This window comes from Bombina bombina, chromosome 6, assembly GCF_027579735.1.
Source record: "Bombina bombina isolate aBomBom1 chromosome 6, aBomBom1.pri, whole genome shotgun sequence".
Lineage (NCBI taxonomy): Eukaryota > Metazoa > Chordata > Amphibia > Anura > Bombinatoridae > Bombina > Bombina bombina.
The window spans coordinates 781,618,309-781,640,478 of NC_069504.1; the positions used below are offsets into that span (position 1 = coordinate 781,618,309).

At 37.3% G+C, this 22,170-nt stretch overlaps 1 protein-coding gene across 1 annotated transcript in view; it reads right to left on the reverse strand.

The window, feature by feature from the left end:
• Positions 1-22,170, reverse strand: part of LOC128663658 (neurogenic locus notch homolog protein 2) — a 123,389-nt gene that overhangs the window by 44,370 nt on the left and 56,849 nt on the right. The window contains exons 6-18 of the mRNA XM_053718093.1: positions 19,380-19,613; positions 11,362-11,517; positions 10,614-10,799; positions 10,176-10,289; positions 9,086-9,199; positions 8,046-8,279; positions 7,198-7,308; positions 6,319-6,520; positions 6,015-6,163; positions 5,334-5,447; positions 4,654-4,773; positions 3,593-3,745; positions 3,222-3,450 (exon numbers count right to left, since the gene is read on the reverse strand). Of these exons, the coding sequence (XP_053574068.1) occupies positions 3,222-3,450; positions 3,593-3,745; positions 4,654-4,773; positions 5,334-5,447; positions 6,015-6,163; positions 6,319-6,520; positions 7,198-7,308; positions 8,046-8,279; positions 9,086-9,199; positions 10,176-10,289; positions 10,614-10,799; positions 11,362-11,517; positions 19,380-19,613 (2,116 nt within the window). The remainder of the gene's footprint in view (positions 1-3,221; positions 3,451-3,592; positions 3,746-4,653; positions 4,774-5,333; positions 5,448-6,014; positions 6,164-6,318; positions 6,521-7,197; positions 7,309-8,045; positions 8,280-9,085; positions 9,200-10,175; positions 10,290-10,613; positions 10,800-11,361; positions 11,518-19,379; positions 19,614-22,170) is intronic.

Genomic DNA, 22,170 nt, shown 5'->3' on the forward strand with positions numbered 1-22,170 from the left:
AATAGGCTGTTACGTTCCGAAATAGCCATCAGCCCAAATATCACTGCACATTAACAGAGAGATTTATATAACAAACATGATTAAAAAAAACCTGGTTCAATAACCCCCCTCAGGAGATATTAACCCTTGATTCCAAGATACAAAAGGAGCCTCACTGAGACCCTGTATTTAAGTTATTCCCACAAGGTTGTAGCCTCTCAGATAAACTGTTGTAATTACAAGACATCCATGATGAAAGTAAAATGAAACGATCTTACCAGAATCCACGCCATGGAACAGGAACACGGCCCTTCAAGTGTGACAGATAGTAGCGTCGCTTCTGCCATGGACTTGAGAGAAGAAAGCAGACAGTGAAACTCGTCAACGCGGATTGCTTGTGGAGTTGTTAATCTGGGTCGGGATGGTTTCGCAGGAAGACTCTCCCTGCATCTCCGGAATCTGACTTTCATCCATGCTCTCAATGAGAGGCTTACAGGACTTCTTAAACTCCAGTCCCATTCTGAAGAGTACTACACTCCATAAGCGACTATAGAAAAAACTTCTGACACTTCTCTGCCAACCTCCTGGGACGAAAGGCAAAGAATGACTGGGGGATGGGGGAAATGGGAGAAGTATTTAAGCCTTTGGCTGGGGTGTCTTTGCCTCCTCCTGGTGGCTAGGTTCTGAATTCCCAAAAGTAATGAATGCAGCTGTGGACTCTTTCCGTTTATGAAGAAAAGATTGTTTATAAAATTTTTGGACCTGACAGAAAGAGAATATTAAAAAATAAATTCTATAATAAAAAAATGCATCAAAATGTTTTGCGTTTAAAATGGTCTTGAGAGTAGTGCTTTAACAAAAATAAAAAAGTAGACAAGAAAAGCTCTCACTAATAAGGTACAGTCTACTTGAAAATAATTATTGTTTAAAAAAAAGATAGATAATCTCTTTATTACCCATTCCCCAATTTTGCATAATCAATTTATATTACTACACTGTATTCCCTTGTATCTAAGCCTCTGCAGACTGCCCCCTTATCTCAGTTCTTTTGACAAATCAGTGCTGACTTTTAAATAACTCCACAGGAGTACAATGTTATCAATATGGCACACATGAACTAGCCCTGTCTTGCTGTGAAAAGGATATAAAACAAACCGAGATAAGAGGCAGATTTCAAGGGATTAGAAATTAGCATATAAACCTAGGTTTATGCTTCAACAGAGAATACCAAGAGAACAAAGCAAATTTGAAAGTAAAATTGTGTGCTCTATCTGAATCATGAAAGTTTAATTTTGACTTGAGTGTATCTAACTAAACTAAACCTGCTAAATAATGTAGTACACCTATACACCTAGTCAACCAGAAAGCTAAATAGTTGTTAAGTGCTAGAATAAGCTATGCTGGAGAGTCTGTGTAAGATTTTTTTTTTTTTTTTTTTAAACGGACTACAGGTGAAACTCGAAAAATTAGAATATTGTGCAAAAGTTAATTTATTTCACTAATGCAACTTAAAAGGGGAAACTAATATATGAGATAGACTCATTACATGCAAAGCAAGATAGTTCAAGCCGTGATTTGTCATAATTGTGATGATTATGGCTTACAGCTCATGAAAACCCCAAATCCACAATCTCAGAAAATTAGAATATTGTGAAAAGGTGCAATATTCTAGGCTCAAAGTGTCGCACTCTAATCAGCTAATTAAGCCATAACACCTGCAAAGGGTTCCTGAGCCTTTAAATGGTCTCTCAGTCTTGTTTAGTAGGAATCACAATCATGGGAAAGACTGCTGACCTGACAGTTGTGCAGAAAACCATCATTGACACCCTCCATAAGGAGGGAAAGCCTCAAAAGGTAATTGCAAAAGAAGTTGGATGTTCCCAAAGTGCTGTATAAAAGCACATTAATAGAAACTTATGTGGAAGGGAAAAGTGTGGAAGAAAAAGGTGCACAAGCAGCAGGGATGACTGCAGCCTGGAGAGGATCGTCAGGAAAAGGCCATTCAAAAGTGTTGGGGACTTTCACAAGAGCCACCACACACAGACAGATCCTGGACATGGGCTTCAAATGTCGTATTCCTCTTGTCAAGCCACTCCTGAACAACAAACAACGTCAGAAGCGTCTTACCTGGGCTAAAGAAAAACAGACCTGGTCTGTTGCTCAATGGTCCAAAGTCCTCTTTTCTGATGAGAACAAATTTTGCATCTCATTTGGAAACCAAGGACCCAGAGTATGGAGGAAGAATGGAGAGGCACACACTGCAAGATGTTTGAAGTCCAGTGTGAAGTTTCCACAGTCTGTGTTGATTTGGGGAGCCATGTCATCTGCTGGTGTTGGTCCACTGTGCTTCATTAAGTCCAGGGTCAACGCAGCCGTCTACCAAGAGATTTTGGAGCACTTCATGCTTCCTTCCGCAGATGAGCTCTATGGGGATGCTGACTTCATTTTCCAGCAGGACTTGGCACCTGCCCACACTGCCAAAAGCACCAAAACCTGGTTCAATGACCGTGGGATTACTCTGCTTGATTGGCCAGCAAACTCTCCTGACATGAACCCCATAGAGAATCTATGGGGCATTGCCAAGAGAAAGATGAGACATGAGACCGAACAATGCAGAAGAGCTTAAGGCCACTATTGAAGCATCCTGGTCTTCCATAACACCTCAGCAGTGCCACAGGCTGATAGCTTCCATGCCACGCCACATTGAGGGAGTAATTGCTGCAAAAGGGGCCCAAACCAAGTACTGAGTACATACAGTATGCATGCTTATACTTTTCAGAGGTCCAATATTGTTCTATAGGTATGTACAATCCTTGTTTTATTGATTGTATGTAATATTCTAATTGTATGAGATTGTGGATTTGGGGTTTTCATGAGCTGTAAGCCATAATCATCACAATTATGACAAATCATGGCTTGAAATATCTTGCTTTGCATGTAATGAGTCTATCTCATATATTAGTTTTACCTTTTAAGTTGCATTAGTGAAATAAATTAACTTTTGCACGATATTCTAATTTTTAGAGTTTCACCTGTATAAATACTAAATACATATCAATCACCTCTAATCACGGGCGCCCCCATTTTGGAACCTAGGTATTAATGCAGGTATCTAAAGGACAGATGCTGCACATGTGCAAACAGGTCAACACTAGAATGCAGTGAAAGCTAGATTTCACCATGGTGGCACCCATTACTAGAAAGGCAGGGAGAAACCTGAATACTATCTTTTTACGGCTCACCTTTCTGTACAGTCTTGAATGTTTGTTTCACAGGCAGCCCCTGTATATCCGGGTGCACAGGAACATACATAACTGTTGACGTAGTCTTTACATGTGGCCCCATTGCGGCAAGGATTGCTTGAGCACTCATTAATCTCATTCGTACACCGTGATCCTGTGAACCCAGGGAGGCAGATGCAGGAGAAGGATACTATCCCATCGCTACAGGAACCACCATTAAGGCAGGGGTCTGTGTGAAAAAGAAGAAAAAGCTATGTCAAAAGACTTCATATGAGTGTAGTCATTCCCTTTGGCTTTTACAGTGTGACATAATACATGCTAATGTTATTTCTATTGCTACTAGTGTGATACCACATTGATGAAAGACTTACTAGGGGCACAGTCATCAATATCAGTTTCGCAGTTTGACCCAGTGAATCCTAGAGGACATGTGCAAGTGTACCCACCACGGTGATTGGCACAATGTCCACCGTTCTGACATGGGCTACGAGCACACTCGTCTATATCAATACCACATGTTTCACCTGAAAAAGAGGTTGCGTTATTCACAATCTTTTCAGACACTTAATATATCTGATGAAAACCCCATTGACTGAACTTTCATCTACTCATAAGCTAGTTTCGGTGTTATGTACCAGTCTGATTAACTATTTTCTAGCCCATATTAATTTTTCTGGTGCTTAGAGTTTTGATGCTATCTATGTATCGCTAAGAATCCTCAGTGAATCCCAGAATCCTTTGCAGGAGACCAACTGTGCTTTTGAATATACATTAAGATTTTACGAAAAAATTCAGGGATTCTTGTCTAACAATGAAGTAATAGATCAGCATAATAAGAAAAATATAAATAACGTGTTTAAGTTTTTTCAATTACTATTAAGGGGGAAAAAAAAACATAACTACATTATACGTTAAGTGAAAAGATTGATTTATTCAGGTTTAAATATTAAATACAACCCAATTTGTTCAGAACTATAAACACTGCTTAAAGGAACATTAAACACTTTGAGATGGTAATTTAATATTTTTGTGTTCCCTTTTCCTGTGATTCCATTCTGAAATAGTGAGCTTTTAAGTTCCTGTTAGAAATGGAAGTGTAGAGAACTTATATTCCACAAAGCCATTGGCTGCACACTCTAGTGACCCATTTATAACTGTCCCTAATTGGTCACAGCAGAGAAGGTAACCTAAGTTACAACATGGCAGCTCCCATTGTTACATAGAAACTAAAACGTTACACTTATTTTGACGATATTTAAACAACTACTACAACTTTTAAAAATACATCTACATGTTATTCTCTGACTAATCTTTTCATTAAATGCATCATTCTAACTAGCATTTATTTAGTGTTTAATGTCCCTTTAAAACCCAGACTCATTTGAAAGAGACAGAACATTTTCGTGTACATCAGACAATTATGAGTTCTTACCTTCCCAGCCAGTGGGACAAGTGCAAATGTAGCTTTGGTAGTCTGAAGATGGAGAGCACACACCACCATTTTGACAAGGATCAGGATTGCAAGGGGCCAAAACTGTCTCACATACTTGACCTTATGAAAAAGGGAAATTCATCACTAAGAATTTATCTGGTATTGTCTGAACTGAAATTAACACTATGTCTGTTGGAGTGCTATTAAAAGTACTGCATATTTTTCCTTTTAACTAAGTGGTATATGACCGATTTTAAAAATGATTTAAACAGTGATAGAAAATTTAACAACTCATAAAATCAAATCTGTAATCTGTTTATTATTTTATGTATAATGCTCAATGTAAATGTATGTACAATAATGGCAAATACCTATTATTCCTTCTGATGTTTTTATTTTTAACATTACCCCACCCCAACTTCATTTTATTTTTCCTGAGGTGACATTTTTACCTCTCAGCCAATCAGCTCACTAGCCACTTCACGCAAAAAAAAAATATGAGAAGGAAAGGAAAAGAATGAAAAAGAAGGAAGAAGGAAGAAGAATCTTACAGAGATGCCTTGTGGTTATCGAGCTGATCAGATAGGAGGTGAAGATATCACCTCAGGGGAAAAAAAAAAACCTACAAAAAAAATCATCATGAATAGTTAGTCTTTGTTTATCCCCTATTTAAAAGGTACCTGTATATGGAAGTGAACACAGACAGCTGTATCCTGCAATGTCATCAATACACTGCCCTCCATTCAGACACGGAGCAGGAGCACACTCATTGATGTTTATTTGACAAAGCGTACCTAAAAGTAGAGAACAGTATGAAATATAGATATATATAATTTTTATTACTTGGAGTTTGTTTATACTGTAGTAAATATTTTGTAATTTTTTTATATTTGTTTGCAAGTTCTGTAAATCAAAAATACACAGTAATAGGGCCCCTTGTTTGATTGGAAATGCTATTTTTTTTTTAAATATATAGTATTTACAATTTTTCTGTCATGTATATGAAAGAGCAGTGCTTAAATATAATTACATTAACTGGAATTTTTTAATCTTTAAATTCATTCTTATTTATGTTCAACTGGTTTAAATATAAATAGCAACTTATAAACACTGTTACACAAATATATATATATATTATACACAGTTATCTTATATGTATGTATATATATATATATATATATATATATATATATATGTGTGTGTGTGTGTGTGTGTGTGTGTGTGTGTGTGTGTGTTTTCAAAACTTTATAGCTCTCAGTGAATTTGGCTGAAGTTTAGACCTAGACCTTAAGGTGGCAGTGTTTACACACACATTTATATGAAAGACACAAATCAGATACATTTGCTTGAAGTTGCTTTACCTTTAAATCCATCCTTACAACGACAAACAGGCCCTAAGGATCGGTCAATACAAATGCCACCGTTTTGACAAAGGTGGGAAGTACATCGGTCAGCACTTCTACGTTCACACATTCTCCCTGCCCAGCCTGGTTGACAATCACAGGCATATCTGAAGAGATAAAGGATATCAGCCAACAACTCAAGAACGGAGCCCATAACAAACTAGTACCAAAGATGGGTGCGTAAATGTAATTATACTGAGAAATACAATGGTGAGAGTGTTACATAAACTAAAACTTTGGCTATGTATTAGAAGAAACTAACCCCTCATTGAGCTTTCGGCACACTCCATGCAGACACCCAGAAGAACACATGGCATCATCCTTGGTGGGATTACAGAAGGAATCACGTGGCCCTCCTCCTTCAGGGCAGAGGCATCGGAAACCATTTTGTGTAGCTTGACAAGTGCCACCTGAACGACATGGGTTGGACACACATGGGGATACCTCAATGTTACAAAGAGGGCCTGAGGGAAAAGTAAAGTGTTAGTGAACACCTTAACCAATTTTAACACTAAAGAATATAATTTGATATTAAAGGAATAGTCTACTAAAAATTAAAATTTAATGATTCAGATAGAGCATGGAATTTTAAGCAACTTTCTAATTTACTCCTATTATCAATTTTGCTTCGTTCTCTTGGTAACTTTTTTTTTTTAAAAAAAAACAAGAATGTAAAGCATAGGAGCCGGACCATTTTTGGTTCGGAAACCTAGGTAGCACTTTCTGATTGGTGTCTAAATGTAGCCACCAATTAGCAAGCGTTACCCAGGTGCTGAACCAAAATATGGGACGGCTGCAAAGCTTACATTCAAATAAAGATATCAAAAGAACAAAGACAAATTGATAATAGGAGTACATTTAAGGACTTGCTTAAAATTGCATGCTTTATCTGAATCATTAAAGTTTAATTTTGACTAGATTATTCCTTTAAACCTAAAAAAAACTAACAAAAAAACCACAACAGTTATAAGTTACACCTATAAAGATCCCTGTCCATTAGCTGTTTTTCCTAAACACCAGTCAACATTCTGCTGTAGTCACAAAGTAATCTTCAGACAGAATATTTTTTTTTTTAACCATATTCCATATTTTCATTCTGCTTCCTTCACTTTTTAACAAATCACTACCACATATTTCTTACCCGTGAACCCTGGCTTGCAAACACAGTCATATCTGTTGATGCCATCTTTGCATTCTCCATAGTCACATGGGTTACTGGCACAGTCGTCATAATTATGCTCACAGTTTACTCCTTAAAAGACAAAAAAGTCAATTAAAAGACCATTGAATAATCAACAAATGTATAACAACAAAAAAAACTATAATGTGAATGAGCAGTAGATTTTTTTTTTACTGGCAAATTTCTAACTTACTTCCATTTTCCTTCCCCCATAGCACATGACTGCCATCAGCCAATCATGAAATGCATAAACTGAGTAGGAGCCTCAGAAAGTGTGCATATAAAAAAATGGTGCCCACTGGATTATATTTTTAATCTGCCTACTCTATCTGAATAATGAAAGTCTAATTTTGATTTTAGTGTCCCTTTAAGCAAAGAAAGCTAGCAGTAATGCTATCTGAGAAGAAGCCAAAGTCCATAAATCCACTAAGGAAAGCCAATTTCAAGTGTGCATGGATGCTGGTATCTTACAAGGTCACAGGCAGGAGCTCCAAAAGTCAGGTGGTGACTGTATCCTTTCAGTATCAAGTATGCTATACAATAATGGGCCAAACCTTATTTCTTTATCTATGAGAAAAAGATTTTTGCTAGGGCAGAGATCCAGCTAATTCTACCTCACACACATTAAAAAGTGATCCAACATGAACGGAGCAGATAGTCACCTCCCTCAGACATTTAATAGGCCCATTTACTCCAGTACTCCGATGCCATATACCCACCAACCAGCCAAAACCCATCACCTAACCTGTCTTCCAAACCAGCAATACGACACCAATTGCCCAAAACAGGCCTACACAAATTATTCTCACCAGAAGTGCCAGGTTGGCAGTAGCACAGGTACTTGTTGACCAAGTCGATACACTTTCCTCCATGTAAACAAGGGTTACTGTGGCACTCATTTATCTGGTTCTCGCAGCGATATCCAGTATATCCCGCATCGCATGTGCAAGTGAAGCTGGCAATGCCATCTCGGCATGAACCATGATGACAAGGGTCTGGGGAGCAGTCATCAATGTTCCGTTCACACAGTGTACCCTCAAAACCTGCAAGTTGAGGGAGAGATGTAAAATAAGTTAGAAAATGGAGAATGCATTGAGGAGAGGCAGAAAAAAAATTGTTACGGTACATAGAGAGTTGGCTATGCATGGTAATGTAATTGCTCTTTTAAGGGACATTGTACTCATTTTTTTTTGTCCCAACGTTAAAGAGGGCACTTTAAAATGTTTAACCATTTTTTTGTGAAAACAATATAGATTGATTTAACAGATTTTGCATCTAGAATTTGTTTTGCATACAGGGTCCCTTTAAGAGCAAACATAAAAATAAAAAAAAAATAAAAAAAGCATGTCTCAGTGAAGACTAAACAACATGTATCCCTCATACCTGCCAGTAACATTTACTTACAAACACAAATGAAGCAAACAGACAAAGCTTATTGTATTGTGCCAGACAGCAATGTAAAAAAAAAAAAAAAAGACAAAAAAAAATGAACTGTAGAACAGCCAGACTTTGGTTGAAGGTGGACTGGAACAAGGGGAACAAAAAAAAAAAAAAAGGGAGGGAGGGAACAACGTAGGGGTATGAAGCTTGTGGAGGGAGCAGCATAGGCGACAGGAACTGGTAAGAAACAATATTACTAAAGCAATAGGATGAGCAGAGTGGTGGGAAAACAGGCACCTGCAAAGCGCTCTGCCAAATAAATCGGAAAGGACAGCACAGACTTACCTCTCTGAAAATGTTTAAAAAGAGATCCAGCGAGCGTGAGAAAGAACAGTATAAAGCATCAAAGATAGAACGCAGAAAAGGTGTTATCCAAAAAAAATAAAAAATGGTACACTGCAGAACTCACCTTCAGCACAACAACATTCATAACCGTTGGGCCGGTCCACGCACTTGGCTCCATTCTGGCACGGAGTACTAGCACACTCATCTATATCAATCTGACACATGGTACCTGTGAATCCTAAGAAAGAAAGAAGGAAAGAAGTGTTGAATTTTAAATAAAAAAAGGGAGGGGGGGTTCAACTCAAGTAAAATTGGAGATTTTGGTAGTTTAACATTTATTTTCTTTGCTGTGTTCATCAGAGTGTATTTTAAAATGCATTAGAGGTTTTTGTCTTTGAAAAACAGATGTTGTTGTGTCAGGAAAAATAAATATTTTTATGTATGTAAGGCATTTCACTGTCCACCAATAAAGTATTGGGAGTCCTGTGTATTAACCAATAAGCAATCACTACTTAAAAGGGACACTGTACCCAAATTTGTTCTTGTGTAATTCAGAAAGAGCATGCAATTTTAAGCAACTTTCTAATTTGCTCCTATTATCAATTTTTCTTCGTTCTCTTGCTATCATTATTTGAAAAAGAAGGCATCTAAGCTTTTTTTTGGTTTCAGTACTCTGGACAGCACTTTTTTATTGGTGGATGAATTTATCCACCAATCAGCAAGGACAACCCAGGTTGTTCACCAAAAATGGGCCGGTATCTAAACTTACATTCTTGCATTTCAAATAAAGATACCAAGAGAATGAAGAAAATTTGATAATAGGAGTAAATTAGAAAGTTGCTTAAAATTTCATGCTCAATCTGAATCACGAAAGAATTTTTTTGGGTACAGTGTCCCTTTAAGGGGTCATGCTCAGGAGTCGCAAAGCACTGCTGGAAACAGCTTGGGAGTCAGCTGGCAGCGGCAGTCAAAGGACCCCGCCAATCAGAATCTTAGCAGCTACAGCGATTGCACCTCAGAGCAGGACTTCAACTATGCGTTTAAACAAAGACAGTGCCTCAAAAAGAACGAGAATTAGAACATGTGATTTCTGTACTAGAACGTCCCTTTAAATATTTTTAATGTGTATAAACAGTGTTATTTTAGAGTTTACTGTCCCTTTAACTACCTTATGGGCTCTGTAACCTAGAAGATTGACCTATGCACACACTTACCTGCAGGGCAACTGCAAGTAAATCCGTTGACAACATCCTTGCAGACTCCTCCGTTGACACAAGGGCTACTCTCACATTCATTTACATTCACTTCGCAAAATGTGCCACTGAAACCTGTAAATAGAGAGGAAGACATTGTGGGAATATGGCACGTATAAATATGCAATACACTGATAATACCATGCATCTGCAAACGGATAATACATATAATATATAAATGGTCAGAGAAAAACCACACTGTTGTAAAGATATAGTTTGGGAACTAACATGAAAAAGCAATAAAGATGGAGAAAGATGACGGCAAATAGCATAGAAACAATAGATGATAGGAGAGAAAGTATGAGATTGACCCTAAGCTATGAAAGAGAGCTAGAAAACCGGTTCAGCTTTAAAGGATTTTTAAAATTTCTAGTTTAAAATGGATATTCATTATCTTACCAGCCATGCAAATACAGGTGAATTCCCCAATACGGTCCAGACAAGTAGCATCATTCTGACATGGGGTGGACAAGCACTCGTTCACATCAGTCTCACAGCGCGGCCCTGTGTAACCTCGGCCACACTGACATTGGAACGAACCCTGGGTGTTCACACAGCGACCAAAGTGTTCACAAGGATTAGCTCCTGAAGAGAGTAACGTTAAAGCTTGATATTTGTAAACAGATATCATATAAAACACTTGTGTGCTTATGCCTTTAAAAATAACACTCCTGTACAACAGGGCTTGACAAACCTAGGAGCAAAGGCGTCATTGGCTACTAGAGTTTTACCTCAAGCTTCTAACTTTTTGGGTTATTTTCCCGTATATTTATATATAATTACTACTGCCAGGCAACTAAATTTCAAAGAGATTTTTTCACTGCAATACCCTGAGAGCTGCTGGAAGTGATCGCAATCGCTTCCAGCACTCAATTAGACCAAGGACGTGCCAGGTACGTCCATTGTCACTAACTGAGTTTTTGCAAGACGTACCTGGCACATCCTTGGTGGTTAAGGGGTTAACTTTACCATTAATTTTTTTTCAATATTTAAACAACTAATATAAATTTTAAAAACACATATGCAAATTATTCTCAGGCTAATCTTCCCTCTGAATACATCATTCAAGCAATGATTTATTTAGTGTTTAATGTCAGTTTAAGATGAAATAAAATGTTAAGAAACTACAAAAAAAACAAGTTATCACCTATAGAGCACTCATCAACATCCTGGTCACAAGCTCCACCACTGAACCCCGGGGGGCATGTGCAGATAGCCCTGCCATTCACTGGGTTAGTGTCACACATGGCATCCTTGTGGCACGGGTTACTGACACACGCATCCTCAAGGTGACAAAGGAGACCTAAGAAGGAAAGGAGAAGAAATATTACAACAATGGAAAATAAATTAATTACATTTTCATTTAAAAGGGACATGAAACCCTTTCCATAAAGAAAATACAGTTTTAAACAACAATACCTATTAAAAAGCGACAGTCTACACTAGAATTGTTATTGTTTAAAAAGAAAGATAATCCCTTTATTACCCATTCCCCAGTTTTGCATAACCAACACTGTTTTATATTAATATATGTTTTACCTCTGTGATTTCCTTGTATCTAAGCCTCTGCAGACTGCCCCCTTATTTCAGTTCTTTTGACAGACTTGCATTTTAACCAATCAGTGCTGACTCCTAGGTAACTCCACGTGCATGAGTACAATGTTATCTATATGGCACACATGAGCCAATGCCCTCTAGTTGTGAAAACTGTCAAAATGCATTCAGCTAAGAAGACACACACACACACATTGTTCCACTACCTTCAACTGAGATCGAGAGTCGCAGAAGTCATAGGGCCAACATTAACTTCCACATCTATCACCACATCTCTGGAATCTTTATGCCTCACAAAAACCAGACAGAAAGGTTTAATAAGACTATTATACCCTACCTTTAATTTAAAACAGACCGATAAAAAGACAAAGCATATGAGAAAATGGGAAACAGACTTAGGAAAGGTCACAAACCTACAACAAGGTACTAAATTCACACATAATTCGAATCTACAGGAGAATTATTTAAAAACTGCTTACAGGTGGTATTTACATCACCCAACGTGATTTCATAACTCTAGTAACGCTTCAGAAACTGCGGGGAGGAAGGTACATATTTACATGCCTGGTGGCACTGCACTAAAATACATAAGATTTGGGAAGAGACAACCACACTGATAAGGACTATATTTGAGAAAGACATAACCTTAGGCCCGGAACACGCACTCCTTCACTTTCCTATACAAGGACTCCGTTCACAACAAAACAAATTAGTAGCTACAATTTGTACCGCAACCAGACTCTGCATTGCTAGATCCTGGAAGACAGAACCCCTTAGTTATAGAGTAATAGAGCACAAGATAGATTACATATCAGATGAGTAGTGCTACTGCTGACCTACTATATCCACTAAGGATAGATTTTTAGCACTTTGGGAACCATGGATTATGCTTACTAAAGCCAGATAAGGGAACAAATTCCTCATCCACAATACCTCTTAGAAGAATGCATAAATAAAAACCTTGATCATTTTGATAGAAATATATATGAATTTTGTATTTTAAACACTAGTTACAGTTTAATATGTACTGTGAAAACTTGTTGATCCACATACTGATCATTCAACTATGTCCCCAATTTGAAAGGGGAAATGTTATAACAATGTATTTGTATTGCATCTACTTTCTTTCTGTAATATTTTCATTTAATATGTACTAAAATGTTATAAAATATTACCAAAGAAAAAATAAATATAATATAATATAATATAAATATAATATAATATAATTAATATAATATAAATATAATATAATATAATATAAATATAATTAATATAATATAAATATAATATAATATAAATATAATATAATATAAATATAATTAATATAATATAAATATAATATAATATAAATATAATATAATATAAATATAATTAATATAATATAATATAAATATAATATAATATAAATATAATATAAATATAATTAATATAATATAAATATAATATAATATAATATAATTAATATAATATAAATATAATTAATATAATATAAATATAATATAATATAATATAATATAATATAAATATAATTAATATAAATATAATATAATATAATATAATATATATATATATATATATATATATATATATATATATATATATATATATATATATATATATATATATATATATATTGCCAGCCGGGTAGCATTATAATATTTTTTTAATATATCATTTTCTACTATTCAAGGCACAAATGAATACTGGCAGATAAAATCTCTATACACAGTGACTGCTAATACACAACACTAATGGCTGCAGGGTATTAAAGAGAGATGAAACATTTTTTATTTTATGATTTAGATGGAGCAATTTTAAACAACTATCTAATGTACTTCTGGCAGCAGTTTTGCAAGAATTGTGTCCATTTGCCAGAGCACTATTGCCTGCCACGCAGTGCTACATAGACCTACCTAGGTATCTCTTCAATAAAGAATTACCATGGGAACAAAGCAAATTTAAAAACGAAAGTAAATTGTTAACTTATTTAAAATTGTATGCTCTATCCGAATCACACATTTTGGGTTTCATATCCGTTTAGACCCTGACATTTTAAAAGGGACAGTAAATGCAAAAAAATAATGTTACATAATTCTGCACTCTGGTCTGGTAGCGCGCTACATTCAGTTCAATAGCGCGTTTATCCGCAATGTAATTTGACAGCTCACCCGCAAAGCGCTTTTGAAAAAGAACGATCACTTTGAGGGGTAAAATATCTAAAATCTATAGGATTTTTAAACCCGACGCTGAGTTAATGTTACATAATTCTGCACTGTGCAGAATTATGTAACATTACTTTTTGCATTTAATGGCCCTTTAAACAACTTTGCAGTTTATTTTTCTAAGTTTATTTGTATAATCAAAATGAGCTTTTTTCACTTAGTAGTCTTTGTTGAAAAGCACAGCTAGGTAAGCTCAGAAGCAGCAATGCACTACTAGAAGCTAGCTGCTAATTGGTCGCTACACATTTATGCCTTGTGCCATTAGCTTACCAGTAGTGCATTGCTACTTTAACAAAGGATACCAAGAGAATAAAGCAAATTGTGTGCTCTGATCCATAAAAGACAAAAATGTAAGCAAATGTGATACACCAGTAGAAATTTAGAAATTTCCACAAGATACAGCACTGGTGAAATGACTAAAGACTTTAAAGGGACAGTCTGCTTCACATTTCTTATTCTTTAAAAGATAGGTAATCCCTTTATTACCCATTCCCCAGTTTTGTATAACCAACACAGTTTATATCAAAATACTTTTTACCTCTGTGATTACCTTGTATCTAAGCCTCTGCAGACTGCCCCCTTATTTCAGTTCGTTGACAGAATTGCATTTTAGCCAATCAGTGCTGACTACTAGGTAACTCCACTAAAGTGAGCACAATGTTGTTATCTATATGACACACATGAACTAACGCTGTCTAGCTGTAAAAAAATGTCAAAAATGCACTGAGATAAGAAGCGACCTTTAAAGGCTTAGAAGTTAGCATATGAGCCTACCTAGGTTTAGCTTTCAGGAAAGAATACCAAAAGTACAAAGAAAATTTGATAATAAAAGTAAATAGGAAAGTTGTTTAAAATTGATTGCCCATGAACCATGAAAGTTTAATTTTGGCTAGACTGTCCCTTTAAATGGTGGCTTCTAGTTTTGAGCCACAGTATCCTCATGAATAACCAATCTAAAGCAATGAGCTAGGAAAGCCTCAAAAGGCTTATTCATCTTTGTATTTTCCCAGAAAGAAACAAAGGAATCAGACATAGTACTTCAAGTCTCTGACAGCGTCCAGTTTACGCAATAGGAATTTTTTGATTTATGAATAAAAAAGGAACAACAATTACATACAAACTTACCCTTTATGTTCTGTTTAATTATGTTTTTGTAATTGCTAAAGGGACATTAAACTCAAAATTTATTATATTAAATTTTCCCTTTAATTTACCTGTCAAAATGCTGAAATGCATCATATTGGCAATGATTGCTTGATCAGTGCAGGAGGTAATTTATTTCGATCAGAGAGATGAAAACCCCTATTTTATAGATAACAAAATGACAATTCTAAATGCTTCTTAAACAGTTATTTTGTACTATGTAGATATTTTGCAATGGGTTGCTTAGATGATTAAAAGGGACAGTCTAGTCAAAATTGAACTTTCAAGATTCAGATAGGGCATGCAATTTTAAACAACTTTCCAATTTACTTTTATCATTAAATTTTCTTTGTTCTCTTGGTATTCTTTGTTGAAAGCTAAGCCTAGATAAGCATATATGCTAATTTCTAAGCCCTTGAATGTCGCCTCTTTTCTCAGTGCATTTTGACAGTTTTTCCACAGCTAGATAGTGCTAGTTCATGTGTGCCATATAGATAACATTGTACTCACTCCTGTGGAGTTATTGGTGAGCCAGCACTGATTGGCTAAAATGCAAGTCTGTCATTTTCATATTCATGAATCAGCATTTATTGACTGCATTTGAACACACAAACATGTCTTAAAAGCATTTATACAACACTAATATTGCTAGAAAAAAAAACACTCAAGTTTGTGGGAGATTAATTATTTGAGTTACTTGAAGAGTAAGAGCCAGAGTACCGTTCAGTTCCTATCATATCTATGATACGTTTTTTTTTGCTATAATATGCAAATGTTCGTTAATTGTTTCTTATACAATATAACCAAATATTCTTCAGTTTATTCACATCTGCTAAGCACCTACAAAGATCACTTCTCCAGGCTCTTTAATTTGAAAACACCCACTACTTTAAGAAAACATAACCCATTGCAGAACAACAAGAATTAAAAACTAAAAATGTATTTAGGTGAAAATCTCCTCATAGTAAAAGAAGGCTTAAAAAAGGGACGGGACATGAAACCAAAATGTTTCTTTTATTATTCAGAAAAGTATACATTTTTAAACAACTTTCCAATTTCTATCTATCTATTGGGTACTTGTAAAGTGCAAACTCATCACCCATGAGGGTCTCAAGGCGCTGAGGGAGGTAGGAAAAGAGGGGGGATAAGGGAAGACGATTCAGTAGAAGAGCCAAGTCTTGATGTTCTTCCTGAAGTTTGTGAGGGAGGTGGATTGTCTGAGGTGTAGCGGGAGGGTGTTCCATGTTTTTGCTCTAGCTGTTTTCCTGATGCGGGGGATGACTGCGAGTGCTTGGTTGGCAGATCGGAGTGGTCTGGAGGGGGTGTAGAAATTGACGCGGTGGTTGATGCATTCGGGACCGATGTTGTGGAGGGCCTTGAATGCATGGGTTAGGAGCTTGAAGATGATTCTCTTTTTAACGGGGAGCCAGTGCAGGTTCCTTAGGTGTTCGGTGATGTGGCTTTGGCGAGGGACGTCGAGTATGAGTCTGGCTGAGGCGTTCTGGATGCGTTGGAGTTGTTTTTGGAGCTTGATGGTGGACCCAGCGTAGAGTGCATTGCCATAGTCAATTCGACTACTGATGAGGGCGTGGGTGACAGACTTTCTGGTTTTGGTAGGGATCCTTTTGAAGATTTTTCGCAGTAGGTGGAGTATGTGAAAACAAGTCGAAGAGATAGCGTTGATTTGGCGGTCCATGGAGAGTGATGAGTCAAGGATGACACCTAAGTTTCATGCGTGGTGTGTTGGGGTTGGAGGGTATCCGAGGGCTGTGGGCCACCAGGAGTCATCCCATGCGGATTCGGTGGGTCCGAGGAGGAGAATTTCGGTCTTGTCTGTGTTGAGTTTGAGACGGTTGTCATTCATCCAGGTGGCGATTGATGTCAGTCCTTCGTGGACGTTTTTCTTGGCGGTGGTGGGGTCTTGGGTGAGATGAATAGCTGGGTGTCGTCGGCGTAGGGAACGATGTTGAGGTTGTGTCGTCGGGCGATGGCGGCGAGAGGGGTCATGTAGATGTTGAAGAGGGTGGGACTAACTGAAGAGCCTTGGGGTACGCCGCAGCTGATAGCTGTGGGTTTGGAGGAGGAGGGCGGGAGTCTGACTTTCTGGGTTCTGCCGCTGAGGAAGGAGGTTATCCATTCCAGGGCCTTATTGCGGATGTCTGCGTTGTGTAGGCGGGTGAGGAGGGTGCTGTAGGCTACAGTGTTGAATGCAGCTGAGAGGTCTAGGAGGATGAGGGCGGCAGTCTCTCCTTGGTCGAGCAGGGCGCGGATGTCTGTGGCGGCGAGGAGGGCAGTCTCGGTGCTGTGATTGCTCCTGAACCCGGATTGGGAGGGGTCCAAGATGTGGTTGGTCTCGATGTGGTCAACAAGTTGTGCATTGATGGCCTTCTCGATTACTTTGGCTGGAAAGGGGAGTAGAGAGATGGGGTGGTAGTTTTTAGGATCTTTAGGGTCTGCAGTAGGTTTCTTCAGCAGGGGTTTCATCTCCATTGCTTCATTCTCTTAGTATCCATTGTTGTAAGGAGCAGCAATGCACTACTTGAAAACCAGTAAAACCAAAAGGAGGAATATATGTGCAGCCACCAATCAGCAGCCAGCTCCTGAGCCTAGGGATCAACAAAGGATAAAGAGAAAACTAAACAAATTTTATAGTGAATTGGAAAGTTGTTTAAAATGTTATAAAAAAATAAATAAAATTTGGTTATGTCCCTTTAATAACAAAATTTTAGTATTTTTGTAATAAATAATATGCATATTTTTTAAGAGGAATAACTCACTCATACAAGACAGCCATGATCCAAACTATAACAAATGCATTCTAATCAAGCTTTCTTCATGAGAGTTTAAAATGTATGTGTGTTTTTGTTGTTGTTGTTGTTTTTTAAACTTTACACGTTTCCAGATTGTTTATGATTAAGAATTATTCAATCCGGTAAACTATTAACTACTAGAACTCATGAGCCAAAGACTCACCAGAAGGTATTTTCTAAAATCGCCCTTTATTCCTTGAAGTAATTCAGTTAATATTGCAAAGGAATAAAGTGCAGTCTTCTGACTCATATACTGCTTGAAAGGTTATTGGAATCTTTCAGAAATCAGTTTTCTCATTGAATTTATAGATTAACATTATATTTAAATGTCATATTTTCTGTTCTGAATCTAAAAAGGGAAATGCTTTAATGGACAGTAAAGTCAAAATAAAAAACTTTCATGATTCAGATAGAGCACACAATTTTAAACAACTTTCCACATCACTTATATTATATAAATGTGCACAATCTTTTTCACTTTCTCCTTCTGAGCATGTGCAAGATTCACAGGATATACATATGCATTATGTGATTGGCTGATGGCTGTCCCATGATGCATTAGGAAGTGCATTAGGAAGTGCTTTTGCATGGTCTTTTCATTATGCATTTGTTGATTGTGTTATTCTACTGCGTTTAGTGATCCTTTAAAATATCTGAAACATCAAAACAAACACTCTGAAACTTGTAGGGCGTTGTGTCCCTTTAAAGGTAATATAAAGCATACAATTTTAACCCCTTCCTGCCCGTACTTATGTGTCTATATCGGAACAAAGTGCTAATGTAAACAGGCAAGTAATAAATTGAAACTTCAATGATGGGATCGGGTATGGGGGGAGTGCTTATAATGCTAGGCAGGCCCTCCTGCCTGCGATCCCATTTAGGAAGAGCGTTTGGCTAGGACGTACTATGCCGTCATAAGGGCTTTAAAGCCCAGTGCCGTTAGGACAGCATAGAACGTCCTAAGGTCGCAAAGGGGTTAAACAACTTTCCAATTTACTTCTGTTATTCAATTTGCTGCATTCTCTTGGTAACATTTTATGAAGGAGTAAATGCACTACAGTGAGTTGGCTGAATACAGTGCATGAGCCAATGACAAAAGACATATGTGCAGTCACCAATCAGCAGTTAGCTCCCAATAGTGCGTTGCTGCTTCTGAGACAACCACGGTATACATTTCAACAAAGGATACAAAGAGAACCAAGCAAATCAAACAGAAGTACTTTTGAAAGTTGCTTAAAATTATATGTTGTGTCTGAATAATGAAAGTTTAATTTTGACTTTACTGTCCCTTAAATATCCTATTCCAACTTTACAAAGTTTGTAATTCAGGATTAAATACTTTCTCATGAATCAGTTTCCTTTTTAGGCGACGTTCTGATGCACAAATAAAATGTAATCTAATTTGCTACCGCATGATATTTTTACATTATACGTACCAGTTTTGCCCATGGGGCACTCGCAATAAAAGGAAGCCACTCTATCATGGCACGTGGCTCCATTGAAGCAGACAGCAGTGGCACAGTCATCAATGTTTTCACTGCAGCTCTCCCCAGTCCAGCCATTCACACAAACACAAGTGTGACCCCCTTGAGTGTTGAAGCAGGTTCCCCCATTGTGGCAGGCATTGGGCTGGAGCTGACATTCATCCACATCTTCTGTGCAGAACTGACCTATGGATAGAAAAGCAATGTTGTCTAAATTCCATCCAAACTTTTTTAAAGGAATAGTCTAGTCAAGATTAAACTTTCATGATTCAGATAGAAAGTTGCTTAAAATTGCCTGCTCTAATTTACTCCTATTATCAAATTTTCTTCTCTCTTGGTATCTTTATTTGAGAAACCAATACTGTAAGCATAGGAGCCGCCCCATTTTTGGTTCAGAACCTGGGTAGCACTTTCTGATTGGTGTCTAAATGTAGCCCACCAATCAGAAAGCGCTACCCAGGCGCTGAAACAAAAATGGGCTAGCTCCTATGCTTATATTCAAATAAAAATATCAAGAGAATGAAGAAAATTGATAATAGGAGTAAATTAGAAGTTTGCTTAAAATCGCATGCTTTATCTGAATCATTACAGTTTAATTTTGACTACACTATCCCTTTAACCCTAAAGAAACATTGGATAATATTCCTCTTTCCCATTTTGGGTGACTAACGCCTAGATTTAGAGTTTTGCGGCCAAAGGGGTGCGTTAGCTACGCGTGCTTTTTTTCCCCCACACCTTTTAAATACAGCTGGTATTTAGAGTTAACAGAATGGCTGGGTTTTCAGTGCGTTAGGATCCAAAAAGGGAACGTAGAGCATAATTTACCGCCACTGCAACTCTCGATACCAGCGGTGCTTACGGACGTGGCCAGCCTCAAAAACGTGCTCGTGCACGATTACCCCATAGAAAACAATGGGGCTGTTTGAGCTGAAAAAAAACACCTGCAAAAAAGCCGTGTTGAGCTCCTAACGCAGCCCCATTGTTTCCTATGGGGAAACACTTCCTACGTCTGCACCTAACACTCTAACATGTACCCCGAGTCTAAACACCCCTAACCTTACACTTATTAACCCCTAATCTGCCGCCCCCGCTATCCCTGACCCCTGCATATTATTTTTAACCCCTAATCTGCCGCTCCGTACACCCCCGCCACCTACATTATCCCTATGTACCCCTAATCTGCTGACCCTAACACCGCCGACCCCTATATTATATTTATTAACCCCTAATCTGCCTGCCCCAACGTCGCCTCCACCTAACTACACTTATTAACCCCTAATCTGCCGACCGGACTGAGCGCTACTATAATAAATGTATTAACCCCTAATCCGCCTCACTCCCGCCTCAATAACTCTATAAGAAATAGTATTAACCCCTAATCTGCCCTCCCTAACATTGCCGACACCTAACTTCAAGTATTAACCCCTAATCTGCCGATCGGAGCTCACCGCTACTCTAATAAAATTTTTAACCCCTAAAGCTAATTCTAACCCTAACACCCCCCTAAGTTAAATATAATTTTATTCTAACGAAATAAATTAACTCTTATTAAATAACTTATTCCTATTTAAAGCTAAATACTTACCTGTAAAATAAACCCTAATATAGCTACAATATAAATTATAATTATATGTTGTTTAATTGTAACTTAGGTTAGGATTTATTTTACAGGTAATTTTGTAATTATTTTAACTAGGTAACTATTAAATAGTTCTTAACTATTTAATAGCTATTGTACCTGGTTAAAATAATTACAAAGTTGCCTGTAAAATAAATATTAATCCTAAAATAGCTACAATATAATTATAATTTATATTGTAGCTATATTAGGGTTTATTTTACAGGTAAGTATTTAGCTTTAAATAGGAATAAGTTATTTAATAAGAGTTAATTTATTTAGTTAGAATAAAACATAATTTATGCTTACCTGATAAATTCCTTTCTTCTGTTGTGTGATCAGTCCACGGGTCATCATTACTTCTGGGATATAACTCCTCCCCAACAGGAAATGCAAGAGGATTCACCCAGCAGAGCTGCATATAGCTCCTCCCCTCTACGTCAGTCCCAGTCATTCGACCAAGAAACAACGAGAAAGGAGTAACCAAGGGTGAAGTGGTGACTGGAGTATAATTTAAAAGATATTTACCTGCCTTAAAACAGGGCGGGCCGTGGACTGATCACACAACAGAAGAAAGGAATTTATCAGGTAAGCATAAATTATGTTTTCTTCTGTTATGTGTGATCAGTCCACGGGTCATCATTACTTCTGGGATACCAATACCAAAGCAAAAGTACACGGATGACGGGAGGGATAGGCAGGCTCATTATACAGAAGGAACCACTGCCTGAAGAACCTTTCTCCCAAAAATAGCCTCCGAAGAAGCAAAAGTGTCAAATTTGTAAAATTTGGAAAAAGTATGAAGCGAAGACCAAGTTGCAGCCTTGCAAATCTGTTCAACAGAGGCCTCATTCTTAAAGGCCCAAGTGGAAGCCACAGCTCTAGTGGAGTGAGCTGTAATTCTTTCAGGAGGCTGCTGTCCAGCAGTCTCATAGGCTAAACGTATTATGCTACGAAGCCAAAAAGAGAGAGAGGTAGCAGAAGCTTTTTGACCTCTCCTCTGTCCAGAGTAAACGACAAACAAGGAAGAAGTTTGGCGAAAATCTTTAGTTGCCTGCAAGTAGAACTTGAGGGCACGAACTACATCCAGATTGTGTAAAAGACGTTCCTTCTTTGAAGAAGGAT